At 40.2% G+C, this 25,609-nt stretch overlaps 1 protein-coding gene across 2 annotated transcripts; it reads left to right on the forward strand.

Annotated features, from left to right (window-relative positions):
* Positions 1-1,300: 1,300 nt before the first annotated feature.
* Positions 1,301-23,649, forward strand: LOC108094487 (protein apterous). 2 transcript variants are annotated; one of them, XM_043208184.1, is made up of 8 exons: positions 1,301-2,351; positions 11,665-11,876; positions 11,936-12,152; positions 12,848-12,987; positions 21,710-21,883; positions 21,937-22,193; positions 22,418-22,614; positions 22,703-23,649. In XM_043208184.1, the coding sequence occupies exons 1-8, from the start codon at positions 2,313-2,315 to the stop codon at positions 22,874-22,876; spliced, it is 1,410 nt and encodes a 469-aa protein (XP_043064119.1). In that variant the 5' UTR covers positions 1,301-2,312; the 3' UTR covers positions 22,877-23,649. The 2 variants fall into 2 exon arrangements, with proteins under 2 accessions (XP_043064119.1, XP_043064120.1); XM_043208185.1 differs by having other exon boundaries at positions 11,668-11,876.
* The last annotated feature ends 1,960 nt before the right edge of the window (positions 23,650-25,609 follow it).

Consider the following 25,609-nt stretch of genomic DNA (forward strand, 5'->3'; position numbering starts at 1 on the left):
TTTTGAGCGGTTTTGACTTATTTAAAAAAATTTTACTGTTTCTAGGGCGATCGTAGTCTCAGAGTTTAATGAAAAGTAGTATCTGTTTATTTTGTTGTTGCGTACTCTTAATCCATATCTACACGTGATACTAGTGATAGAGTTGTATAGGGGTGACGAAAAATATTGAAAATCTAAAGTACAGAAATGAATAATAACCAAACAGAGAGAAGTAAGGCTTTCATGTTTATTTCATATAACTTTTTACTTATTAATTCATATAATTCAAGTTTCTACGACTTCAATCAAAGCGTCCTATTAAACGTATTATAAAATTAAGTTTTTGCTGAAAGAGTTAACAAAATTTGACTTGCTTACATTTTTTAAACTTGTTTGTTTTTTTTCATTTTTTAATGCTAACTTTATTTGTAACCGTAGTTAATAAACTTTTTAATAAAGTTATTTCCTAGCTACCACTCTAAACCCAATCAGCTCCAAATAAACCGGGAGCTCCTTCCGAAGGGATAGCAAAATAAGTGGCAACAACGATGGAGGAACATTAACAGACACACAAGTTTAGGGCCAGGGTAAAATTTAAATACGCGAAATAAGCAAACGCGCTAAGAAATTCAAATAAGTAAGACCTGGTCGATGTTCTTAAGCCTTCTGTCCTCTTCAGCAGGGGGAAGTTGGCCAGGACCAGACCTTAGCGGCGGTTTTAACAGCAACAGTGTTAACAACCAGAACTGGGGAAGTAGCAGCGACAAGCAAAGGTTTCTCTGTGTGGGTTGCCTGTGCGTGTTTGGGCCAGCGTACATCCTTTTCGAGGAGAAATTCTGTCACGGGCTCCATATTCAGCTCCCAGTCGGGGTCCATCTTCATCCGCATGGCTTCTGCATCTCTACTCCAGCTCCTCCTGACTGCTGCCGCTGCATTATTCATGTTTGGCAGCCGGCCAACGGCCCGAGCCCCCCCGGCATGGCTGGACGGGTCGGAGCTTGGCGCACGGGGTGGCGGACAAACTGGGGTGAGAGCGGCGACAACACACCACGCCCTCTCCGGCCACTGGCTAAACGCTAGAACGGGAGCGAGCTAGTAACGCAATCAGCTGAGAGCGCCGCCATTTGCCGCGACGGGAGAGCTACTCGCTCAACGTGCGAGCGAGCAGGCCGGCAAGACTCGCACGGCACCGCACTTTCGCTCTCACTCACACCGGCGCGCGCACCCCACACACACACTCACACACCGCACACAGGGCGATTGAGTTTTCGGCTTGAGACGCCGCGCTCAGATTGCTTCCAAACATTCCCAGTTTCTCAGCTGCGCTGACTGGTTGTCCTCGTGCCTCTGAGTTGATCGGTTGCGGGCTGATATCGGTAATCGGAAATCGGAAGTTTCGAATGCGAGACGGATTTTATTTGGACGCTCTACGCGAGCGGAAGAACAACAACATCGATAGAGCTGTCGCGGGTCGGGACTTTGCGTTTAACTTGGGTCTGCCCGGGGTCTCGGTTTGCCAAAATAGAGATTGTATCGACCACAAACTTTATCTGCTGCATATTGAGCTATCAACCTTGGGTTGAAACAGCCGACTGGGAGCTGGCTAAGCGGACAAAAACTAAAGCTGGATCGTGAGTCGCCTGACCATAAGCAGCACTACGCAGCGGAGGGGTCGAGACCGCATCCGCCTCTCTAATGCCTTATCGGTAGCACGCATCGCCGACCGCCGCAGGAAGACCCGACAAAGGGCGACCTCTACAACTCAATTTGGATCTTGTGTGCTATTCTCGCGCTGTCTCGTAAATTAATGTCATAAATAACTTTAAACTCTGTCCGCTGGCCGCTCGTTGTCACCGTCCCGAAGTCGACTCGCCGCCTGTGCGGTCGGGGCCCAGAGACGAGACGGTCCCTAATCGATCTTACCATCCTACCTATCGCAGAGTCAAGTGTTTCAGTGAGTGCTCCGTGCACGCTCGTGTGTGACCCTAAGTTCCTTAAAATACCTTGATGTTAAAGCGAAAGTTAATTAAATAAGCGCCAGCAAAATTAGTATTTATGCAATAAGAAAAGGCATACCAACGGTGCCGGTTTCAAGACAATTCTGAAGTTATGCTCGCCTGCCAACGGCCAACAAATCGCGACCAGTGTCAAGTGTCCTTTCGCATAACAAGACCAATCCCAGAGGATTATCCAGGACCAACGTAGCACCGCAGCTTATCCGAGGAGGCGCAAGGCTCGCAGAACACTCCGCTCAGTCAAAACAACGACAAACATACCACGCCCGACGGAAATCATCCTTGGAAATAGACCTCGTGTCATTCCAAAAGACGCACATGGGCGTCTGCACCGAAGAGCGCCCTGTGATGCATTGGGTAAGTTGCTCCGCTGGACTCCAAGAAATCCGCGGCAGCCAGCGATAAGCCTGACTAATTCATGCAGCATTCTGCCCCAACTCATCTTAACGCCGCCCTTTGTGATTAATCTCGATCCGAGCCCGGGTTACTCGGAGTTATCAATGCCAGACCGAAAGCTAGCCCAAACAGACAGCTTCGCACAGTGCTGATAAGAAACCCCCTTGGGTTTTTAGGTTTCATAGAATTGTTATATATTTTTTAATCTGTGAAATTGTTGTGTGCAATCGCTTCAAGAGCGATAACAAACGATCAGATTCGATTCCTGACTTTGTACATCTAGTAGTGCGTGTACCACATCGACTTCTTTATTTTAAGGATGAATAAGGATTTAACGCTTCACAGGTTTGAAACGAACATAAATAAATCCGGTACCAAGCAACCAGTGCAAATCGTAAGAACAACAACACGATCTAAATCGAACTAGATGTGTACATACGTCTATCAGTCGCCTGTTTCTATGTAAACTAGTCTCTCAGTTTTAAAGTTATCTTGGTGAAATTTTTTCAAAAGTTGTGTAGTTATTACACGCAGTATTTAAGTCGGAATGGTCCGGATCGGGCGTCTCCCATACGAAAGATCGAGGAAAAAAATTATCACGCCGTTGTATTTGATCATATCGACTTAATATCTTCAAGATGGTGTTTTTAACTACTATCGAATTTCAAATTAAATTTTATCAAAATTGTGTGACTAAATCTAACATAGAAAAGATTGAAAAATATATATGTATAAAAATAATGGAAAAAAATTATAGTCTTTTTTTTATATTAACATGGCTTTTAGAATTTCGAGTTTTTAACTACCCTTGAATCAAGAAAAAAAGTTCATGAAAATCGGACAATATCATTTAGTTGCCATAGAAAAGATCAAAAAATCTATATAGAGTAAACGAAAATTAAATGATATCTGCTTTTTTTCAACAGATCAGTTTTCTAACGAATCTTGAATTTCAAATAAAGATTCAGGAAAGTCAAAGGACTATATAATATTGCTGTCATATGAATTATAGTTAAGAATATAGAAAATAAAAAAAAATCTTCATAGCTTCGAAGTTTAGCCTTTACGTATTTTGTGCAAGAAATTTAATAACTGCAAGGATAATGTATATCCTTATCTTATATGTAATACGCTTCCTAGGTTTCTTTTTTTTTTTTTTAGACACAAGCTTTTATAAGTTCTAAGTTTTCTAACTAGCCTTGGATCATGAAAAAAAATTCATAAAAATTTGCCTATTACATCACATAGCTGTCATAGGAGCAATTGGTCAAAAAATCTTCATAGCTTTGATATTGTTTAGCTTTTATACATTTTGCTTAACATTTGTGATGACTGTAAGGGTATATAAGCTTCGGCTCGTCGATGCTAGCTTCTTTTAACTTTGATTCGCATGATTGCTTAGTTTAGAACTTTCTACTGAAATTATAGCGTCTGCAAATGTATAAAAAGAAAGCAACAAGCAAACCTGTCTAGAAAATTTATCCTTAATAAAAATTTATTTAATTTTTATTTTTTAGTAAGTTGAGGCGGAATTTATAGTCTTTTATATGGATATGTTTGTTTTGCTTGTCGAGCCGGGATCCGGAAAGGATTTCAAAGGATTTTCCGACCAAATGCACAATCAAGCAACCTAACTGCTATGATTTATTGTTATTTAATAATAACAATAATCGCAAAAATTTGTTACAATTAAGTTTTTTTTTAAACGATCGAAAAATATTTTGGCTTGCCTGTTACTTTTTTAAGACAATATATTATTTACACAACCCAGTCATCAGCAGTCATCAAATAGGTATGTCGAACCAAATACATGGAGCCTAAACAACATCGAAGCTATGTCGATTTTTCTATAAAGTTTCTGTATTTTCGACAATTGTTCATATGAAAGCTGTATGATATAGTCATCCGCTTTTTATAAAATTTAAATCGAAATTCAATGGTCATTAGAAGACTCTATATTTCAAAAATTATGGTTTTCTGATGAAAAACAATGATTTTATAATTTTTTTCCGTCAATTTTCGTCAATTCTATATAGATTTAGATAGAGTTATCCAATTTTGATAAAATTTATTTCAAAATTCGACAATAGTCAAAAACACCGTCTGGAAGAAATCAAGTCGATACGGAGTTATAATATTTAGAAAAGTTTCACCAAGATAGCTTTTCAACTGAGAGACTACTTTGCGTAGATACGGACAGACGGAGAAACGTGCAGACGTATTTCTATTCAGATCGTGATGCTGATCAAGAATATGTATACTTGCTAAAACTTTTTTCTTGGCTACAATAAAATTAAATAAAATTAAAATATAAAAAATAAATTAAAAAATTCATATTGGTGTATAATCATAAGAATAAAGAAATTTGTATACATCTTTTTGTAACCTGCAAAGTTTGCAGAGCAAAGGGTATTATAATTTCTGTCAGAAGTTTGCAACGCAGTGAAGGAGACACCTCAGACCCCATAAAGTATATACAGGGTGCGCCAGCTCGAGCTTCGGTATGAAAATATTGAATAACTTTGGAAAAAAACAAAAATTCATGGAAAATGTTTTATGTTTATTTAGATTGATCCTTTACAATTCATTTTATTCAGTCTTTGAACACAATATTGACTAAGTGACTTCCTTTGTTCTTGATGGCAAAAAGTGTCCTTTTTCAAGCATTTTTCATTACTTTCTTGATCATATCGGCCGATATATTGGCCATTTCGGTGCGAATACTCTTCTTGAGCTCTGTGATGGTCTTGGGCTTGCTTATGTATACCCTACGAAAAGAAATCCGGCGGGGTCAAGTCCGGCGAACGCGCCGGCCAGTCGATATCGCCTCTTTTTGACATTTTGAATTTCGCTGCAAAAACTCCATGGTTTCGTTTGCTATGTGACATGGGACCCCGTCCTGCTGAAACCAGAAATTTTCTAGACCCTTCAAAAACTAACTCAAATGAATTGCAAAGGATCAATCTAAATAAACATAAAACATTTTCCACGAATTTTTGTTTTTTTTCCAAAGTTATTCAATATTTTCATACCGAAGCTCGAGATGGCGCACCCTGTATATTCTTGATCAGCATCACGATCAGAATCCAAATATGTATGTCCGTCTGTCCGTTTCTCTTCAAACTAGTCTCTCAGTTTTAAAGCTATCTTGCTGAATCTTTACCAAAAGGTGTGTAGTTATTGCACGCAGTATATAAGTCGGAACGGGCCGGATCGGCCGACTATATCGGATAGCTCCAATACGATAGAACGAAATAAAAAATTCTCAGGCAGCTGTTTTTGATCGGATCGACTTGATTTCTTCCAGATGGCATTTTCTTACTGCTATTGAATTTCGGATTAAATTTTATCGAAATCAGATAACTCTATCATATAGCTCCCATAGATCAAAATATATATATATATAATGAATGAAAAAAAAATATAACGTCGTTGTTTTTAATCCCACGAGCATGATTTTTGGAACATCAAGTTCTTTAAAGACTCTTAAATCGAGAAAAAAATTTCATAAAAATCAGACTACTTCATATAACTGCCATAGGAAAGATCGAAAAATTTATAATAATAAAATGATAACAACGTTCTTTCTCATCAGACAATCATGATTTTTGCAATATAGAGTTTTCTTATGAGTCTTGAGTTTCAAATTAAATTTCATCAAAATCGGACAACTATATCATATAGCTCTCATAAGAACAATTTGGAAAATTAATAGAAAAATCTTCATAGCTTCCATGTTGTTAGTCTTTATGTATTTTGTTCGACATATTTAATGACTGCAAGGGTATATAAGCTTCGGCTTGCCGAAGCTAGCTTCCTTTCTTGTTTTTTAACAAATGAATTGTGTTATGAATACAGTATTTTTTAGATGTATTTGATAGAAGTGAATGCTTATCGAAGCTGTCTTTTCTGCTTGTAGCAATGATTGTGCATAAAAACTGAAAAAACAAGAAAGGAAGCTAACTTCGGCGAGCTGAAGCTTTCATACCATCGCAGTCATCACAAATGTGGAGGAAAACGTATCAAATTTTCAATATTTTCCATGAGTCGTTAAAACACTCTGCAATTCAGAAGTTCTGCTTGTATTTTAAAAAGCAACGATGTTATAATTTTGTTACATTCATTTTGTGCAGTTTATTTATCTCTCATGTTTCAGCTAGTAGCCTTTTTATACCCTTGCAGAGCACAAGTTTGCAACGCAGTGAAGGAGACACCTCAGAGCCCATAAAGTATATATATTTTAGATCAGCATCACGATCAGAATCCAAATACGTATGTACGTCTGTCCGTTTGTGCCTCTCTTTGTTTCTACGTAAACTAGTCTCTCAGTTTTAAAGCTATCTTGCTTAAACTTTACCAAAAGTTGTGAAGCTATTGCATATATATCGACTTGGTTTCTGCCAGATGGTGTTTTCTAACAACTATTGAATTTCGAATTTAATTTTATCAAAATCGGACAACTATATCAAATAACTGCCTTAGGAAAGATCGAAAAATCTATATTAATTTAACCGAAATCGTCATAGCTTCGATGTTTTTTAGCCTCTATGTATTTTGTACGACGTATATGATGACTGCAAGGGTATATAAACTTCGGCTTGCCGAACCTAGCTTCCGTTTTTTATACCCTTGCAGAGCAAAAAGGTATTATAATTTCAGTCAGAAGTTTGCAACGCAGTGAAGGAGACACCTCAGACCCAATAAAGTATATATATTCTTGATCAGCATCACCATCTGAATCCAAATCCGTCTGTACGTCTGTCCGTCTGTCCGTCTGTTTGTCTGTCCGTCTGTCCGTCTGTCCTCCTGTCGGTTTCTATGTAAACTAGTCTCTCAGTTTAAAAGCTATCTGGCTGAAACTTTCCCAAAAGTTGTCTAGTTGTTGCACGCAGTATATAGGTCGGAACGAGCCGGATCGGCCGACTATATCGGATAGCTCCCATACGAGAGAATGAAATTAAAAATTCTTACTCCGTCGTTTTTGATCAGATCGACTTGATTCCTTCCAGATGGCGTTTTCTAACCAGTATTGAATTTCAGATTAAATTTGATAAAAATCGGATAACTCTATCATATAGCTGCCATAGGAGAGATCAAAAAATATATATATAAATAATGGAAAAAAATTATAACGTCGTTGTTTTTAATCCCACGAGCATGATTTTTGGAACATCAAGTTTTTCAAATACTCTTAAATCGAGAAAAAAATTTCATAAAAATTGGAGTAATATATCATATAGCTGCCATAGGAAAGATCGAAAATCTATATAGAAATAACGGAAATAAAATTATTACCTCGATGTTTTTCATCAGACAATCATGATTTTTGGAATATAGAGTTTTCTTATGAGTCTTGAGCTACAAATTAAATTTTATCAAAATCGGACGACTATATCATATAGCTGTCATATGAACAATATGGAAAATTAATAGAAAAATCGTCATAGATTTGATGCTGTTTAGCCTTTTTGTATTTTGTTAGCCATATTTAATGACTGCAAGGGTATATAAGCTTGGGTTTGCCGAAGCTAGCTTCCTTTCTTGTTTTTTAATGAGTTTTTTTATTCCCTTGCAGAGCAAAGGGTATTATAATTTCAGTCAGAAATTTGCAACGCAGTGAAGGAGGCACCTTAGACCCTATAAAGAATATATATTCTTGATCAGCATCAAAATCTGAATCGAAATCCGTCTGTACATCTGTCCGTCTGTCCGACTGTCATGAGCATGATTTTTAAAATATGGAGTTTTTTAATAACCCTTGAATCGAGAAAAAATTTTTATTAAAATCCGACAACGTTATTATATAACTGCCATAGGAAAGATCGAAAAATCTATATAGAAACAAGAAAGGAAGCTAGCTTCGGCAAGGCGAAGCTTATATACCCTTGTAGTCATCAAATATGTCGAACAAAATGCATAAAGCCTAACAACATCGAAGCTATGACGATTTTTCTATACAGTTTCCATATTTTCGACTATAGATCATATGGGAGCTATATGATATAGTTGTCCGATTTGGATCAAATTTAATTCGTAATTCAAGAATCGTAAGAAAACTTTATATTCCTAAAACCATACTTGCCTGATGAAAAACACCGATGTTATAATTTTATTTCCGTTATTTTAATATAGATTTTTCGACCTTTCCTATGGCGGCTATAAGATATAGTTGTCCGTTTTTTATGAAATTTTTTTCTCAATATAAGAGTTGTTAAAAAACTTGATATTTAAAAAATCATGCTCGTGGGATAAAAAACAACGATGTCATCAATTTATTTCCATTAATTCTATATATATTTTTCGACCTCTCCTATGGCAGCTATAGTATGATAGAGTTATCCGATTTTTATCAAATTTAATCCAAAATTCAATAACAGTTAGAAAACGCCATCTTGAAGAATTCAAGTCGATCTGATCAAAAACAACGGCGTGAGAATTTTTTATTTCATTCTCTCGTATGGGAGCAATCCGATATAGTCGGCTGATCCGGCCCGTTCCGACTTATATAGTGGGTGCAATAACTACACACCTTTTGGTAAAGTTTCAGCAAGATAGCTTTAAAACTGAGAGACTAGTTTGCGTAGAAACGGACAGACGGACAGACGTGCAGACGTGCAGAAGTTTTCCTATTCTGCTCGTGATGCTGATCAGGAATATATATACTTTATGGGGTCTGAGGTTTCTCCTTCACTGCGTTGCAAACTTCTGACTGAAATTATAATACGCTTTTGCTCTGCAAGGGTATAATAACGGAAATAAAATTATAACATCATTGTTTTTCATCAGACAATCATGATTTTGGAATAAAGATTTTCTAACGACTCTTGAATTACACATGAAATTTCATCAAAATCGGACGAATATATCATATACCCGTCATATGAACAATAGTCGAAAATCGTTATAGCTTCGATGCTGTTTAGCTGTATCTTGTTCGACATATTTGATGACTGCAAGGGTATATAAGCTTCGGCTTGCCGAAGCTAGCTTCCTTTCTTGTTTTGTCATACATTTTACTATATCTGCAATTCTTAACTCGGGCATTTTCTTTTTAAAACCAAAACTTTTGTAAACTGTTTATACTGTAGGTGCAATTAAATTTCGAGACTTGTAAAACAACCTGCCATTTTTATTACGTAAATTTATAAATTTTGTATTATAAATTTAAATGCCTATTTATAGGCATGATTTTTTGTGTGGGTTGCGTTTTTAACATCAGAAGCTGAATTGTTCATTCCAACCAAGAGAAAAACTTGCTAAAAAGGTGATATAGTCGACCGAGTTTTTCTGGAGCTTTAGACTTGTATGATTCAGAGCAGTAAAGCTATGCCAACTTCTTATTGTTTTTAAGATTTTGCCTGTCACCAAAAATACAATTTTCTTTGTTTTCAAATACATTGATCTTTTTTAAAAAATTGTGTCAGGCACTTTATTTTCGAATAAAAACAATTGGTTTTAATAACGTTTACCGATTGTCTAATATTTGTATAGCTGAGCTTTGAAATTCGAACTTTATTAAATTACTTAACCCTTTGACGACCACGGGGACACAAAAAGTATCGCGAATTTTGAATTTTTGCGAGTTACCTCGTATCGAATTTCGATTTATTTGTGGCGTTATGTTGGTACTCATGTCTCTAACTTATGCCGACAAGCTCGGCCATTTTGAATGGTCACTAAATTGTTGCTGCTTTGCTTGCACGTGTTTTGGATCGTCTTCGATATTTACCTATTCAAAAAAATGGATCAAAGAACCTGTATCAAATTTTGTGTGAAAAACAAAATTAAGTGAGTGGAGACGCCCATGAAAGGACGACGTTACGCTACGCTTAACGAGATAAAGACGGCATCGAAGGAGGAGCTGAACAAAATAAAAAAAATTAATTTTTCAAGTGCTTCGAAGATTGGAAAAACCGTTGGCATAAGTGCATAATATCTCATGGTGATTACTTTGAAGGGGACAAAATAGATATTCATGAATAAATAAATAATTTTTGAAAAAACACAAAACTCGCGATACTTTTTGAACCCACCTCGTATGTCCCAAGCAAAAAATAAAAGACAGCTAAATAACTATCGTAATAATTAATGTAATTCAGAGTTACAAATAAGAGTATAGTGTATGTCTAAAAGGGACAGAGACTAAAACTTTTTCTTATCTATGGCTGAGCGTTTACAATTTTTGTCAGAAGAACCCTTGCAACTTTGCCAATTTTGTATATACATATACTCGTATGAGCACGTCATTAAGAATTACATTTGAATTGATAATTAAATGGAAATAAATGCAAATAAATATACTTTTAAAAGATATAAATTTTTATGATTTTAGTTATTATTATAATTATAATGATAATTAATTATATATGAGTATACATTGATTAATAATAACCAAAAATGATAAAGTACGCGTACATTGCTCTGCAAACTGTAACATTAAATAAATGAAATGTTTTTTTTAAGTCACGCAATGACTTTGGCTAAACTAACGAGTAGGCATGACGAAACTTCGAGCTAAAATGACAATCCGAAATGGGCACGACAACTCTGGTATAAATGTTCAAATATAGCTTTATCTTCCCCTTAAGGAAACAACATGTTCCCAGGCCACAAACAAAAAATTATTTGCAAATTCTACAAAAAATTCTCTTAAGAGAAAAAGGGAAGTTTCGTGTTGTACGAGAAAAACCTGTCATCCTTCTAACTCAAACGGAGCAGATGGGGATGGATAGAGGCGCATTTGCAATCTATTTTCCACTAATTAATCAAAAATAAGTAAACTGGAGCATCGATGATTCGTGGCGACAGGCTGGGCGAGGCGATAAGAGGTGATATGGGGCATTGAGGGGATGTTGGACGTTGGACGTGAGTACCCCGAATAGTGGAGTCTTCTGCTTGGCGAAGTGCGACATGATGTCTACTCTCAGTGTTCCCCTGATGGCAGAGACACAACATGGGTACATTGTATTCCTCAATGAACGCAGCTCGGAAATGGGCTGCGATTGTATGATCCGAGATGAGCTGGGAAGATTTTTGTAGTCGATTTTTAAATGTCGCGCAGCGCTTTCTGGGAAGGAAAAAAAGCCATTTTCTCTTAATTGAAACGAACTTTTGCTCGGCCTTTTGTGTTCGCCGCCACTGCCTTTAAAAATGAAATGCATCATTTATAAGCACATCCTTCAAGAATATCCCAGTATTTTAGAGCTAAACCATCCTCACTCTTTCTAACCATTAATGCAAACGCCTGTTCTGTTTATTTTATCGAAAACTGTAGCAGCAGAGCGCAAGATTTCTTGGGCCCGGCGCAAGGGAGAAAAGTCCAACGCCACCTGTAGCACATCAAGGGAGCAATCAATGTGGCAGTGCTGCAGGTGCAAATAACAATCACCCGTTGTTCCGCGCATGCTCCTCATCCTCGTGTCCAGATATTTGTGATCACAGTACAAAGCCATTCGGCAATGCATACGGCTCCGAGTCATTTAGAAGGTAAGGACTGTACTTTCACCGTCTCCGAACGATCGAACTGTAATCTTGTTATCCTGCAGCTATGAGACGGCCGATCGCGCCACCTTCGAGGACTCCGCGGCCAAGTTCTCGATCAGTCGCAGCCGAACAGATTGCACAGAGGTCAGCGACGAGACTACGTCGGGCATATCATTCAAAACAGAACCTTTCGGACCGCCCAGCAGTCCAGAGTCTACCAACGATAGCAAAATAACGCGCAACCTCGACGACTGCTCCGGCTGTGGTCGGCAAATCCAGGTGAGACTATTCAGTTGAGCAAAAATCCATTTTACATACGAAAAAAACCAAGATCTGTGCAATAAGAAAATAGTCATTTTTTGGGATTTTATTTAGAATAAAAAAAAAAAAACAAAAAAAGTTAAGATTACGAATAAAAGATTTTGCTATTCATATCAGTGACTAAATATGTTCGGTATTTTTTTTAAATGAATAATTTCAATACGGCAGCTGTGCAGCAATATGCAATGACATCTCTGTATTTGTAGGGTCCACTGACGGACACGTATGTTTGGTTTTTATTCTAATCAATAAAAGGATGAGAAGTACGTATATTCTTTAATATAATAGTTTATTTTGTCCAAATGACTCACTTTTAAAGTAAAAAGTTCAAAATGCCTGACCATACGATAATTGTTAATAACAAGTAAAGTATGCAACAATGTTATATTCAAATTTAAAGTGATGTGAATTAAGAATGGAGTTTGGAGATACACGCGTTAAAGTTTTGACCGCTCACGAAAGGAGACCAGACAGTCAGTGCTCAAAAACGAAAACCGAATACGTATGTACATATTTTTTTTTTTTTGGCCATGTTTTTTGGGGCATTATTTTTGTAGTCTTGGTAGACATTTAAAACAAAACAAAAAATTTTTCGAAAATTCTAGAGTGGCCCCTTAAACGCCATTAACAAAACATCCTCCCGTTCTTTCTAGGATCGCTTCTACCTCTCCGCTGTGGAAAAACGTTGGCACGCCAGCTGCCTACAGTGCTACGCCTGTCGGCAGCCGCTGGAACGGGAATCCTCATGCTACTCACGTGACGGCAACATTTATTGCAAAAACGATTATTATAGGTAAGTCGCCAAGCCAAAACAAAAGCCAGGCCAGAGCCACTCCATTGAGGGAAATTACTATACAGTACGGAGCAGTGACTGAGTCTCCGGCGGTGAGCTTCTGGGAAGATCACGAGGAGGAGACGGGGAACGGGTCTGATGAATCAGATAAAGCCGCGACTGCATGCCAAGACATTGACTAGAAAATGATTTCCAAACACGCGAGTGAAGTATTTATACATGCGGCTGCTTTGAGATCCGAAGCCCGTCATTGTTTTGCACCACTGTGCGAAGGCTGAGCGGGTGCAAACGCGATCGCAAATTCGAATGCAAGTGGAAGCAGACCGCAACGAAGACGCCAGCGGTCCGCCCGTCCACCCATCCGCCCATCCGCTGGCGAAGGGGCCCTGCGTGTGTTCTGCTGTTTGCCTTCCACCGCATTCTCAAGAACGCCCGCTTACCTGCTCACCTGCAGCCCGCTCCCCCACTCATGCCTTCACCCCCGACCTGCCATTTCTTGAGGACGAAGCCCGGGACTTGGGGCTCCACCAGCGTTGACAGTCTTCGCCTGGGTGGCTTTCCCAGCCCACTGCTCCCGCCGCTCGAGGAAGCTGAGACAGCGCGATTTCACGCGTCGCGGCAGTCACGCGAGCGTCCAGAATAAGCAGTTCGAAGTGCATCAGAAACAGGTTATAATTACCCGAAATTTCAGCACTGGAATCTTTGCTATTGTGAGCACGAATCTCTTTTTCCCTTCTAGAGCTGATGTTTCGATTCGGCGAGAGTTCAGTGGCAAGTGGGAAGTGGGTTGGATGGGGTCGGGTCAGGGCAACACCTGTTTTGCCGCAGCAACTCCGTTCCCCGTCCGTTTCGGAAACGCTCTGCTCGGGACCCATTAATCCCATGCAAGTCACGCTCGTCACTCGTATTTCCTCTCAAATGATTCTTGTGACATTTATTACCGCTCCATATTTCAAAATACCCGCCGCCAGAGCGAGAACCGCAGTTGCGACCGGAGCAGCCCGTGTCTGCAAGTTTCTGGGATTGACTGCGGGGCTGCCCGGACTCGGGGTCGCACTAACTATACGGTGCGGGACTGATCCCCAGATTCCAGCGGCGCGACCGCCGCGCTCCGCTGGCATCCGCACAAACAGACGGTCGCAGTCGGGTCTGGGGAGTTGGGGAGTTGGGGAGAGGCGGGGGCCTTGTCATGTCGTACACAATCCACTCCGCCGTAATGTTTCATTTCGTTTCATTCCGGTGCCTCTTGTGCTGCTGCAGGGCATTATCAATCACGGCGAACCCGCGGCTCGATCTGCACAGTCCCCACATTCCCCGTTGATTTATACTGCACATGTCAAATATGACATCCCGGGTCGAGTGGCGCGAAGGGTCTAGCTTGTGTCATGTGCACCGATAACTGGATGGGAGTCTAGTGGGTGTTTGCGGTCTCGCGGCGAATCGAAACTTAATAAACAGCCCCTGACGCATCCAATGAAATAAACCCATGTTTTGTTAATTTTAAGCGCAGAGCGTTTTTTACCACCAGCGCCGCGAAACACATAAACCATCCCATACAAGTTGGCATGCGTGTATACGCATTTCATATAAATTATTATAAATGAGCCTCTATTGCCTGGTAACTTCTTGTTTCGGCCAAATACGCTAAGAAGCTTTAAGTGGTCGCTTTTAATTATAATTTTGTATCTTTCTTGGTGCTGCCCTTTTGAAATAAACGCAATTTTAAGCATTGTTCAAATATAACTAGAAATGTAAATAAAGTTTTCTTTTGTGTTAAAAACAAGAAGAGAAACTTTTTTATTGGTCCCCCGATGTTCTTCGAAGCTCCACTCAAATATAAAGAGCATTTGGCTTCTTAAGAAATTGTTAGTCACTATATGGACGACCGCCGGCAAAACATATAATATCAGTTTCTGCGCTAACAAGATATAGGGCTTACTTATTACAAAGTTCCTCCATTCATCAGATTTTGCTTAGAAACTATAATCAGCATTTTCAAATTTTCGTCGTTTTCATATATATTTTAATTGGTTTAGCCTCAGCATTCCTTAAATTCCTGTTAGTTGATTTCTTTTGCCTTCGGTACATTGCACCAATAGAATAAGAGACATTAATGTTTTCACCCATTATTAAACTTTTTTTAAAGGTAAAACTCTACTTCATAGCTTTTAAAATTGATGCAGAGGAAGCCTTAGACTGCAAGCTTCAATTGTTATTAAATGCATAGAGTTGATATTGTATCATAAGCCAATTGGCAGTCAGCCGCGGCGTGGTTTTGAATAAGCTGACAACTATATTAAGTCACTGTCGTTTTAATTAAGAATTTCGACTGTTGCCCGAAATCTAGCAGACACATACCAATAACCAGGCTTTTAAAAAGTGGGTGTCCCCACATGAAACGCTACTGTTGCCTAGGCCCTTTACAAGGTCCAAGACCGACAGACGTTCACAATTTGATTTTTGTTTTTGAGCTTACAAGCAAATAATTGGACTATTGTGGATTACATTCCCCCGTTGGGTTTTCTACTGATACAGTTTCGCAGGGCTGATATTGCCACTGTCTGCTGGACGTGGTTCCCCACAGCCCACTCCAGGATGACACTCTTCTCTGGTCCACTGTACCTGACTGGCTGGCTGGTACTCGTTTTCCCGCTCGCCAGCGGCGCCCGCTGTCACCTGCATGTGAACACGTATCTGCATATTCCGTAACCCAACCCGCCTTGTTGGTTTCATGTCCATAGGGCCGCCGCCCGACTCTGTCTGGGTCATAAAAGTCCGCGCTGCAAGTGCTTATCTATTGCAATGATGTTGTGCTGATGGCACAGCGGATAAGGCGGCTAAGCCAGCATCAGATTGAGGCTAGGAAGATTCTTTGGCAGCCGTAAAGAGTGTTTCGGGACAGATGCAGTGTCATAATTTTTATTTTATGTGGCACGTCAGAAAGTGGAAACTGGAGTCGGGGCGGGGTTGTCTTATGCTGACTGGATCTGGTTCGTTATCAGAAGGCCTTGCCTTGCCGAGTGCAAGCCTCGGGGTCGATGAAATGTCTTCATCAGCACTGGAGACGAACTCTGTCTACGCCTCGTAAAGCACTCCACCAATTTGGTAAGGGTTGACCAGAAAAGTAGGCAAGTGGAAGAAAAAGTTTGGCATAAAATATTTACAGTTTAAAAAGTCAGCGAAGCGCGACCATTTAATTGTGGCTAGTAGGAGCAGGAGACTCGAGCACCGAATTTATGGCCCCTCTTAAGTCGTGGGTTATGCAATAAAATATTTTCTCTGACTCTCAATCAAGAGAAGAGTGGAAATGCCTGCAGAATTCATTAAATTGAGAGTAGAAAGGCCTTGCATAGCACCCACTGAAGACTCTGCGTGATGAAACTGGATTTTGCAATAAGAGCACATGAGCTGAACGGTTCAATCTCACGTTGCCTTTTTACACGGTTTTTTATGTTCTAGTCACCGCCCCTAAGTGCTCAAAACGGTAGGCTCCAGCGTTAGCAAGAGGCTAAAATCTCATCAAAGAGCTGAGCAAAAATTGGATGTGTTGATTTGGCTGCAGAAACATGCATCCAGCGCACACACTATCACGACCGACGAAAAGGCTGAGAAAAGCGCAGTATTTATACTTTATAGGCACTTGTCGGCAGGCTCGTATAGCGCCGCTCTACCACAAAAATCCAGACACTGGGACGAACTGGCCAGCAGAGCAATTCAAATTTTCACGAATGAAATGTTGGGAGTCCAGGCGCTACTCAAACTTATTGCCATAGCTAGTCTGAACTTAAACAACAAAGAAAAGTTATTATTTCGTGAAAGCATGAAAACTTTATTTAAAAATTCAATAAGTTACGCTTAACTTGGGTATTTAAGTGAAATATATAAAAATCACAATTCTGTAAAAAAAAGGTTTTGTCTACATATCGTAGTTTTTATTGCTCCGTCTTATTATGGTACTCGCACGAATACTCTAAAAAAAATGCTTACTTGATAGGTAATGACTATTCGGTATATTTGCGATTTAAAAATACGTAAAAAAGCTTTTTAAAAGTTTTAGAGAGGTGAGACTGGTTACCACTCGACGAGTACGAATGGGGCTAGCCGCGTTGCGCAGAACATTGCAAAAAATTGTACGAGTTCCGCAAAAACGCTTTTTATACATAAAAAATGAATTCCGAATTGCGCAAAAAGCCGATTACGGTAAAAAAAAAAACATCCGAGTTGCGCTAAACCGCTCTTTTTCACATTAAAAAATATAATAATAATATAATAAATATAACTTATATTATATTACAGGATATTTTAGTTACTGGGGCGCCAAGATTTTTTTTATTCGAAAAGTATTTACTAAAATCTGAAAAAACAACTTTTTTTTAGAAAAATTACTTAATTAATCTATACCATTTGTAAATTAAGTAATTTTTCTAAAAAAAAAATAATCTAAAAACTCAAAAAATAAACTTATATTGAATATAATATATAATATAATAAAAATAATATAACTAATTATTTTGATCAAGTAAGCGTTTTCGTGCGACTCGGTACTTTATTTTTTACCGTAATCGGCTTTTTGCGCAACTCGGTATCGCCCGTACGAATACATAGAAATACCGGAGGTATCGAAATGGCATTATAAAACCCGCTGTATGAACGATAAGTTAAATCAACTAATAAATTAAAAATGCCATTTTTTAGATCCCTGTTTTGATTAGTTGGAATTATCATATAAAAATAGTCTAACGATGCCGAAAATTATTTTTCGTAAAAAAAAATAATTGCAGGGCGGCCTAGATGCATCCCACTGTGACACTACCGAGCCACCACCAATTGCCGCATCGCAGGTCGCTCGCTTGGCTGCGCAACGCCTTAACTTGGCTTTCAGCTGGCGTTCGGTGACTTGGCCTGGGAACAAGAGCATAAACTTATGAACTGCCTGATAATTAAAATGTTTAATGGGCATCTTAAGAAATGATTTTACGCCGAATTTATGCGCGAGGGCTTCATTCAAAAATGACAAGAGAAAATACCAAAGTAAGAAGAAGATCTGTTCCACCGGCCAGAAACCAACAATGGGTGCTAATCTAATCAGCTTGCCTACAAAATTACACAATTTCAATGGGGTCGGGACTGGGTTTCTTGGAACCCGGATGAGTCCTATTAAAGAACGCTTAGAAATGCAAATGCGAGGCCTAATGAAACTGTTTAGCAGTCGGCCTAATCGCTCAATGGCTGAGCCAGAAGCCACTTTGCGGAGACCACTCCACATTCCACACTCCACAGCAGGGGCAGGGTCAAGGGCTTAGCTTATCGCACGCACAAGTCCAACAGACATCAATCGAAACTAATTTTCCAGTGCATTAAACATTTAAAAAACACAAATCTTTTTCCTAAACTCTTATATATCGGTTTAGAGCTTGCAGTTGTTGTCACAACAAAAACAAACAAACAAAACTAAAATGCAAATAATCAATGCATTCGTTTGGCCAGCCGAAGGCGGAGGGCCTAGAATCGAATTATCGCCACGGGATGTCATCATCATCCGGGAAGTGGGGAGAAGGTTTAGGGTTGGGACTAGGGGCAGGACCGCTGCTCTCGAAGCGGTCTCACGATAGCTTGCAAACGGGAAGGGAAGCGTTGCTTTCGGTGGTGGGGTGGCGTCTGGGAAATCCGTGGTTGCTGTTTCTGGCGAACTTGTACATGTGTAATCGGAAGAGCCAATCCCAGCGGGTGGTACTTGAGACCTCATCGTGCAATCCCTCAACGCGTTATAAATGCTCTCACGTTACAAAACGTGGCTGCCATGTCCCTGTTCGCCTTGGTTCCCTCACGAGCCCGGTGTTATCACGGCGTCCAGCCGAGCCACACGTCGGTTTGCATTTCAACGTGCACAGCCCTGCTCACTCGCCCTCCGAACAGAGCCCAGCTTCTGTCAAGCCGCGGAGTTTTTATCCGGGATTTTAGCCTACGGTTTGACTGGGGGACTTCAGCCCATTGAGTGGCCGACAGTGGTAATGACAGGTGGAGCTCGCAGCTTTGGCTACGGACAAGATTGACGTCGAAATGCTGCTGATCTGTTTAATCTTAGTATTACTAAGAGACGAGACTTAACGTTAACCTGTACGATTTTTCTTCTCTCTAAACAGACATTGGCACCTCCCAGTCTAGATTCAGACTAACGAGAGTAGCAACCAGAAGCTCTCACAAAGACAGTCACAGCTAGTATGACATATTATATTATTTTTATACCCTTGCAGAGCAAAAGGGTAATATAATTTTAGTCAGAAGTTTGCAAAGCAGTGAAGGAGACACCTTAGACCCCATAAAGTATATATATATTTGATCAGCATCACGAGCAGAATCGGAAAACGTCTGTACGTCTGTCCGTCTGTCCGTCTGTCCATCTAGCAACCTAGTCTCTCAGTTTTAAAGCTATCTTGCTGAAACTTTCCCAAAAGTTGTGTAGTTGTTGCACGCAGTATATAAGTCGGAACGGGTCGGAACGGGCCGGATCGGGCAACTATATAGGATAGCTCCCACACAAGAAATTGAAATACAAAATTCTAACGCCGATCTCTATCATATAGCTGCCATAGGAGAGATCGAAAAATATGTATATACATAAATAATGGAAATAAATTGATAACATCGCTGTTTTTATCCCACGAGCATGATTTTTTGAATATCAAGTTTTTTAACAACCCTTAAATTGAGAAAAAAGTTTCATAAAAATCTGACTACTATATTTTATAGCTGCCATAGGGAAGATAAAAAAATCTATATAGAAATAACGGAATTAAAATTATAACATCGTTGGTTTTTATTTGATAAGCATGATTTTTGGAATATAAAGTTTTCTAACGACTCTTGAATTACGAATTAAATTTGATCAAAATCGGACAACTATATCATATAGCTGCCATATGATCTATAGTCGAAAATATGGAAAATTAATAGAAAAGTCGTCATAGCTTCGATGTTGTTTAGCCTTTATGAATTTTGTTTGACATATTTGATGACTGCAAGGGTATATAAGCTTCGGCTTGCAGAAGCTAGCTTCCGTTCTTGTTAAATCCAACATTTATTACCATTTTCTTTTGGTATGAAAAAAAATGTTAACAAAATTTATATGTTTTGGCCTGTCCTTCTTTTGTCATGAAATATCCTTTAAAATATCGGTTCGGATAACGTTTGCTATACCGATACCGACTAGATATATATATAAATATAGTTTTAATATATCACATATATATCCAAAATATACCATTGCAAAGCAGTTCTAAGATATTTTTTCTCAAATTTATTATTATTTACCAATGCTTAGACAAAAGGCTAGGAACGATTTAATTTGGGTTCAGAGCACGCCACACATTTTAAGTGCATCTTCGGAGGGCAGCGAAAACCAGAGCGTCCAGAATGTGTGTGAGAGTATCAAATTTCGAGAGCTCGAACACATAATCATATATTAGGCGTTGTCACTTTGACATTTCGCCTGCTCCTTTACATGGCAATAATAATAATTCATTATTCTCGCGCTCTCTCCCTCGCGCTCCGGATCGGAGAAGAGGCGTGTCAGGGCGGTGGAAGTAGCTTGCAATGAACTGAACTTCACTGAAACTGCGGCCTGGGACAGTTTATGAGTTGGTAGCTGGGACCGCGTCGCCGTCCTCAGAATACATGTTTAATATTATTTATGGGGCTTACGTATCGCGCAGCAGCACAAGGTACATATTCCTACAGACATACAGACGTACATGTACACATCTGAGGGCCTTTTTGGAGACGGAACCGAGTGAAAGATCGGACAAGAGTCACAGTCGCACCGACTCGTGTAGCGACAAGATGTGCGACATGGGGATGTGACAAAAATCTCGGTGTCACATCCCAAACAATTTTCAACAAAATGAAAACAGACGCAGAACGGGAACTGGAACGGGAATGGGAGTGGGCTTTGAATTGGAGGGGAAATGGAAGTAGGATGGAAATGCCTCTGAAATGCGTCCCGCGTGAATATGATAAATTCGTATAGAATTGAAAATTGGCTTGGTGTTCACTGGTGCCCAAAGTATCTGGCTTAGTCTCGTAGGATCGGCCCCAGCACACCAAATGTGAGAATGAGTTTGTTGAGCGTCGTTGAAACTAAAGCGAAATGCGCCAATTATTTTGATTAATGTCAAAGAAATCGCGTGTCTCGCGTATTTGATGTTGGTCCTTACCTAACCCCTGCAACTGCGAACGGAATTCCCGCTCTCCGAGACTCCTCCCAAGCTGCTGGCTCTCTGGCTCATTTATGGCACGAAGGCAACAACTCCCCAATGATTACGGACGGATGCTGGTAATCTTTGATCTGTCATTTGCGAAAGTGAAAACAGTAGCCGGCGATGGACGAAACCGTACCAAGACGAAGGTGCAGACAATCATCATGGGATGACTATAAAATTTACGATGAGTAGGCGTTTGTGGGCAAGTCATTGGGCTTACTTGTATTGGTCTGTGCCGACGTTGGGTTGTGATTACTGCCAACAGGCAGTAGCGCGCAGCTTCCTGCCAACCATATGATTACTGATTCTGTGGGGGAGCCCTGCCCGTCTTTGTGCTCCGATTTTTTCGACATCACGCCACATAATTGCGCATGTTTTTATGGTCGGGCAGCCAGACTTTGTCCCGGCCTGTAAATATTTCTATGATCTGAATGATATCTTATTATCAATGTTCTCCTCCGCAGTTTTTTTGGTACTCGCCGTTGTTCGCGCTGCCTGGCCTCGATCAGCTCAAATGAGCTGGTGATGCGCGCCCGGAACCTGGTCTTTCACGTCAACTGCTTCTGCTGCACCGTCTGCCACACGCCCCTCACAAAGGGAGACCAGTACGGCATAATCGACGCACTTATCTACTGCAGGTAAGCCGCCTCCGCAGCTCCACGAAATCCGAAATCAAAAAGCTCTCCCCCAGGACCCACTATAGCATAGCGAGGGAGGGCGACGCAGCCTCGTCGAGCATGAGCGCCAGCTACCCATATAGCGCCCAGTTCGGCTCGCCGCACAACGACTCCTCGAGCCCGCACTCGGACCCTAGTCGGAGCATTGTTCCTACGGGCATCTTCGTGCCCGCGTCCCACGTCATTACTGGACTGCCGCAGCCAGCCCGTCAAAAGGGCAGGCCGCGCAAGCGCAAGCCCAAGGACATCGAGGCGTTCACCGCAAACATAGGTACGTTGTAAATTCCCAGCTCTTTCGCGATGGCTGTCCGCCATAAAAGCGGCAACATGCGGTCGGATTTTTATGGCCACAGCACATCGGATCTGGAACCGCGGCTAAAGCTGAAAGCTGGCGCCAATGGAGCTACAGCAGCAGCTTTTATGTGCATCCCTCATAAAACTCGGGGGCCCCGTCAAAATCGAAAAAGACTACAAAACTCGTTGGATTGATTGCAGATCTCAACACCGAGTACGTGGACTTTGGCCGGGGATCACACTTGAGCTCCTCGTCGCGGACCAAGCGCATGCGCACCTCGTTCAAGCATCACCAACTACGCACTATGAAGTCCTACTTCGCCATCAATCACAACCCCGACGCCAAGGACCTGAAGCAGTTGTCGCAAAAAACCGGTTTACCAAAAAGAGTCCTACAGGTGAATGTTCTCCCGCTAAGCCCAACTGCTCCGGCCCGAACTCGCCAACCGATGACAGTCGCTCACTGACAGCTCTCTCTCCCCGCAGGTCTGGTTTCAAAACGCTAGGGCCAAGTGGCGCCGCATGATGATGAAGCAGGATGGCAGCGGCATGCTGGACAAGGGCGACGGCGCCCTGGACCTCGATAGCATCTCGGTGCACAGTCCTACATCATTCATTTTGGGCGGCCCGAACAGTACGCCGCCCCTCAACATGGACTAACGGCTGCTTAGGGGAAGCGGAAAAGGGATAGTAGTGGAAAACGAAAATGGCGCCGAGTTCAAATTCCAAGTCGTACGTCCGTATCCAAGCTGCCACTTCGCAAGCCACAGTCGGAGTCCAGGACCCAGTCCGTGCGGCGGATCTGGCACGAAGAACCCTTAAACGGCACCCGCGCTTTGGATACTTAGAGTCCATCCAAATCACTGTATTTTGGATAGAGAGTGCCGTCTGACGAGCTGCTGTTAAAGTGCGCATAAATTATGTAATTGCTTCAGGGCCATTGCCTGTACATCGGAACAGGCTCTTGCCTCCCATGTTGTTTCTATAGATCTATCGTTCATTTGTAAATATGTACTAGAATCGTATAGCTTATACACTTACGTAGACACACAAATATTGTTAATTTATTATTATTATTTATAGTGTTTACGTCATTATGTATGTACATAAAGTGCGTATATCTTCTTAAAATGATATGCATATACGTATTTATATGTATTTAATATTTATTGCCCCAATTTAATAGTTAGAGATGAATTTAGTTTAGCGAGAACAGTCTATATAAAAAAGTGCATGTGTACATGTAGTATTATGATAAACTATTAGCTTCGCCTACGCTGACAGACAGACATTTGAGAGCTATTAAGTCGAAGCTGTCATAAAGTTATGAGCAATGGTGTATACTGGAAGCACTGAACACAGAGAGATTTGTACTTATAAATAGTTTATCAGTAAGTCTTATCATAGAAGCCAAATAAAAATTATCAAAACAATGGTTTCCTATTTTACTTACTTTTTTACTGGCTTTCCCAAACATAAAATAAATTTTCTGGAAAATCCACAGCTTTGAAATAATAATAATTTTGGGGAATTCCGATTGTTTGTGGATAATCCAGCTCAAAAAGTCTAGGGGCTATCTAATTAAAGGAACACTAAGTTTTTTAATTTTTGGTTAATTTTCTATATATTTGACAGTTGTTCAAAAAGTATCGCGAATTTTGTGTTTTTTCAAAAATTATACACTTATTTTATTCATGAATATATATTTTTTCCCCTTCAAAGTAATCCCCATGAGATATTATGCACTTGTGCCAACGGTTTTTCCAATCTTCGAAGCAGTTAAAAAAATCATTTTATTTTATCTGGTTCAGCTCCTCCTTCGATGCCGTCTTTATCTCGTCAAGCGTAGCGTAACGTCGTCCTTTCATGGGCCTCTCAGTTTAGGAAACAAGAAAAAGTCACAGCGGGCCAGATCTGGGGAAAACGGTGGATGGGGCATCATGTGTGAGCAGGGGCGTTATCGTCCGGGCGTTTTTTGGCGGATTGCTTCGCAAAAATTGCGCATAACTTGCAGGTAATATTCCTTATTGACCGTTCTTCCCTGTGGCAAGAACTCATGATGCACCACGCCCCTGCAATCGAAGAAAACTGTCAGCAAAACTTTCACATTCGACCGAACTTGAAGTGCTCGGGTGTCCGGCACGCTCTTCGTCGTTCGGCCTTCTGAGAACATTCTGTACCACCGTACATCTCCGTATGCCACAGTCAACATTCGAAATGCATCCACGCACTTAATTTCGTTTTTCACACAAAATTTGATACAGGTTCATTGATCCATTTTTTTGAATAGGTAAAAATCGAAGACGATCCAAAATACGTGCAAGGAAAGCAGCTGTCACAGTTAAGTGAACATTCAAAATATCCGAGCTTGTCGGCATAAGTGAGAGACATGAGTACCAACATAACGCCACAAAAAAAATTCGATACGAGGTAACCCGCGAAAATTGAAAATTCGTGATACTTTTTGAACACACCTCGTACTACAGCTATATGATATAGTGGTCCGATTTTTATGAAATTTAATTCGAAATTCAAGATTCGTTAGAAAATTTATAATTATAATTTTATTTCCGTTGATTCTACATACAGTCAGCACACAATTTATTCGGACACCCGTGATTTCCAATCTTATTCATTAATAACTTAACAAATATACAACGAAAACAAAAATTTTATATTTCATATTGAGGAATAACATTTTTAACATCTTTTTTAAAAACTAAATAAGAAACTTTTAACGTTAATACTAAAAAATATTCCAAAATTAACTAAAAAGTCTTTTTTTTCTCGCACAAAAATTATTCGTACACTTCCGAAAATCGATATAAAAACATTATTTTTTCAGTGAAATTTTTTTTTAATATTTTGTGGGTCCTCCCTTAGCATCTATTACAGCTTGTAAACGTCGACCCATGCTGTTCACCAATTTGGATGTCTCGTTAGCGCCTATCTTACTCCATTCCGTTTGCAATGCTGTTTTTAGGGATTCCTTTGAGGATACACTGTGCGTTCGTATTCTTTTTTCAAGTAGGTTCCATACGTGTTCTATAGGGTTTAAGTCTGGAGATTGGGGAGGTGTTTTGAGCTGTTTGCAGTGATACAAGAGCCATTCTTGCACCAAATACGAAGAATCCTTTGGGTCATTATCTTGTTGAAACAGAAATTTTTTTGGATCAAGTCCAAGTTTTAAAACGCTGGGAATCAAATTTTTACTAAGAATATCCGTATACATCATTTTGTTCATTTTATCTTCTATGAAAACCATTTCGCCGACTCCACAAGAGGCTATAGTTTACTCCAAAAACGCTCCGAAGCAGGGCTCTTTTCAGACACCTAATTCGGAGCCTTCCTAACTTTGCATGCTGGGTACACACCCCCAAGCCATCACATTTC

Source organism: Drosophila ficusphila, unplaced genomic scaffold, assembly GCF_018152265.1.
Source record: "Drosophila ficusphila isolate 14025-0441.05 unplaced genomic scaffold, ASM1815226v1 contig_414, whole genome shotgun sequence".
Taxonomy (NCBI): domain Eukaryota; kingdom Metazoa; phylum Arthropoda; class Insecta; order Diptera; family Drosophilidae; genus Drosophila; species Drosophila ficusphila.

Excerpts from the sequence above, each read along its gene's own strand:
- LOC108094487 (XM_043208184.1), top strand. The coding sequence starts at position 2,313 with ATGGGCGTCTGCACCGAAGAGCGCCCTGTGATGCATTGG. Across the intron at positions 2,352-11,664 it reads AGCGCCCTGTGATGCATTGG|CAGCAGAGCGCAAGATTTCT; the intron begins GTAAGTTGCTCC and ends CGAAAACTGTAG. Across the intron at positions 12,988-21,709 it reads TGCAAAAACGATTATTATAG|TTTTTTTGGTACTCGCCGTT; the intron begins GTAAGTCGCCAA and ends TCTCCTCCGCAG.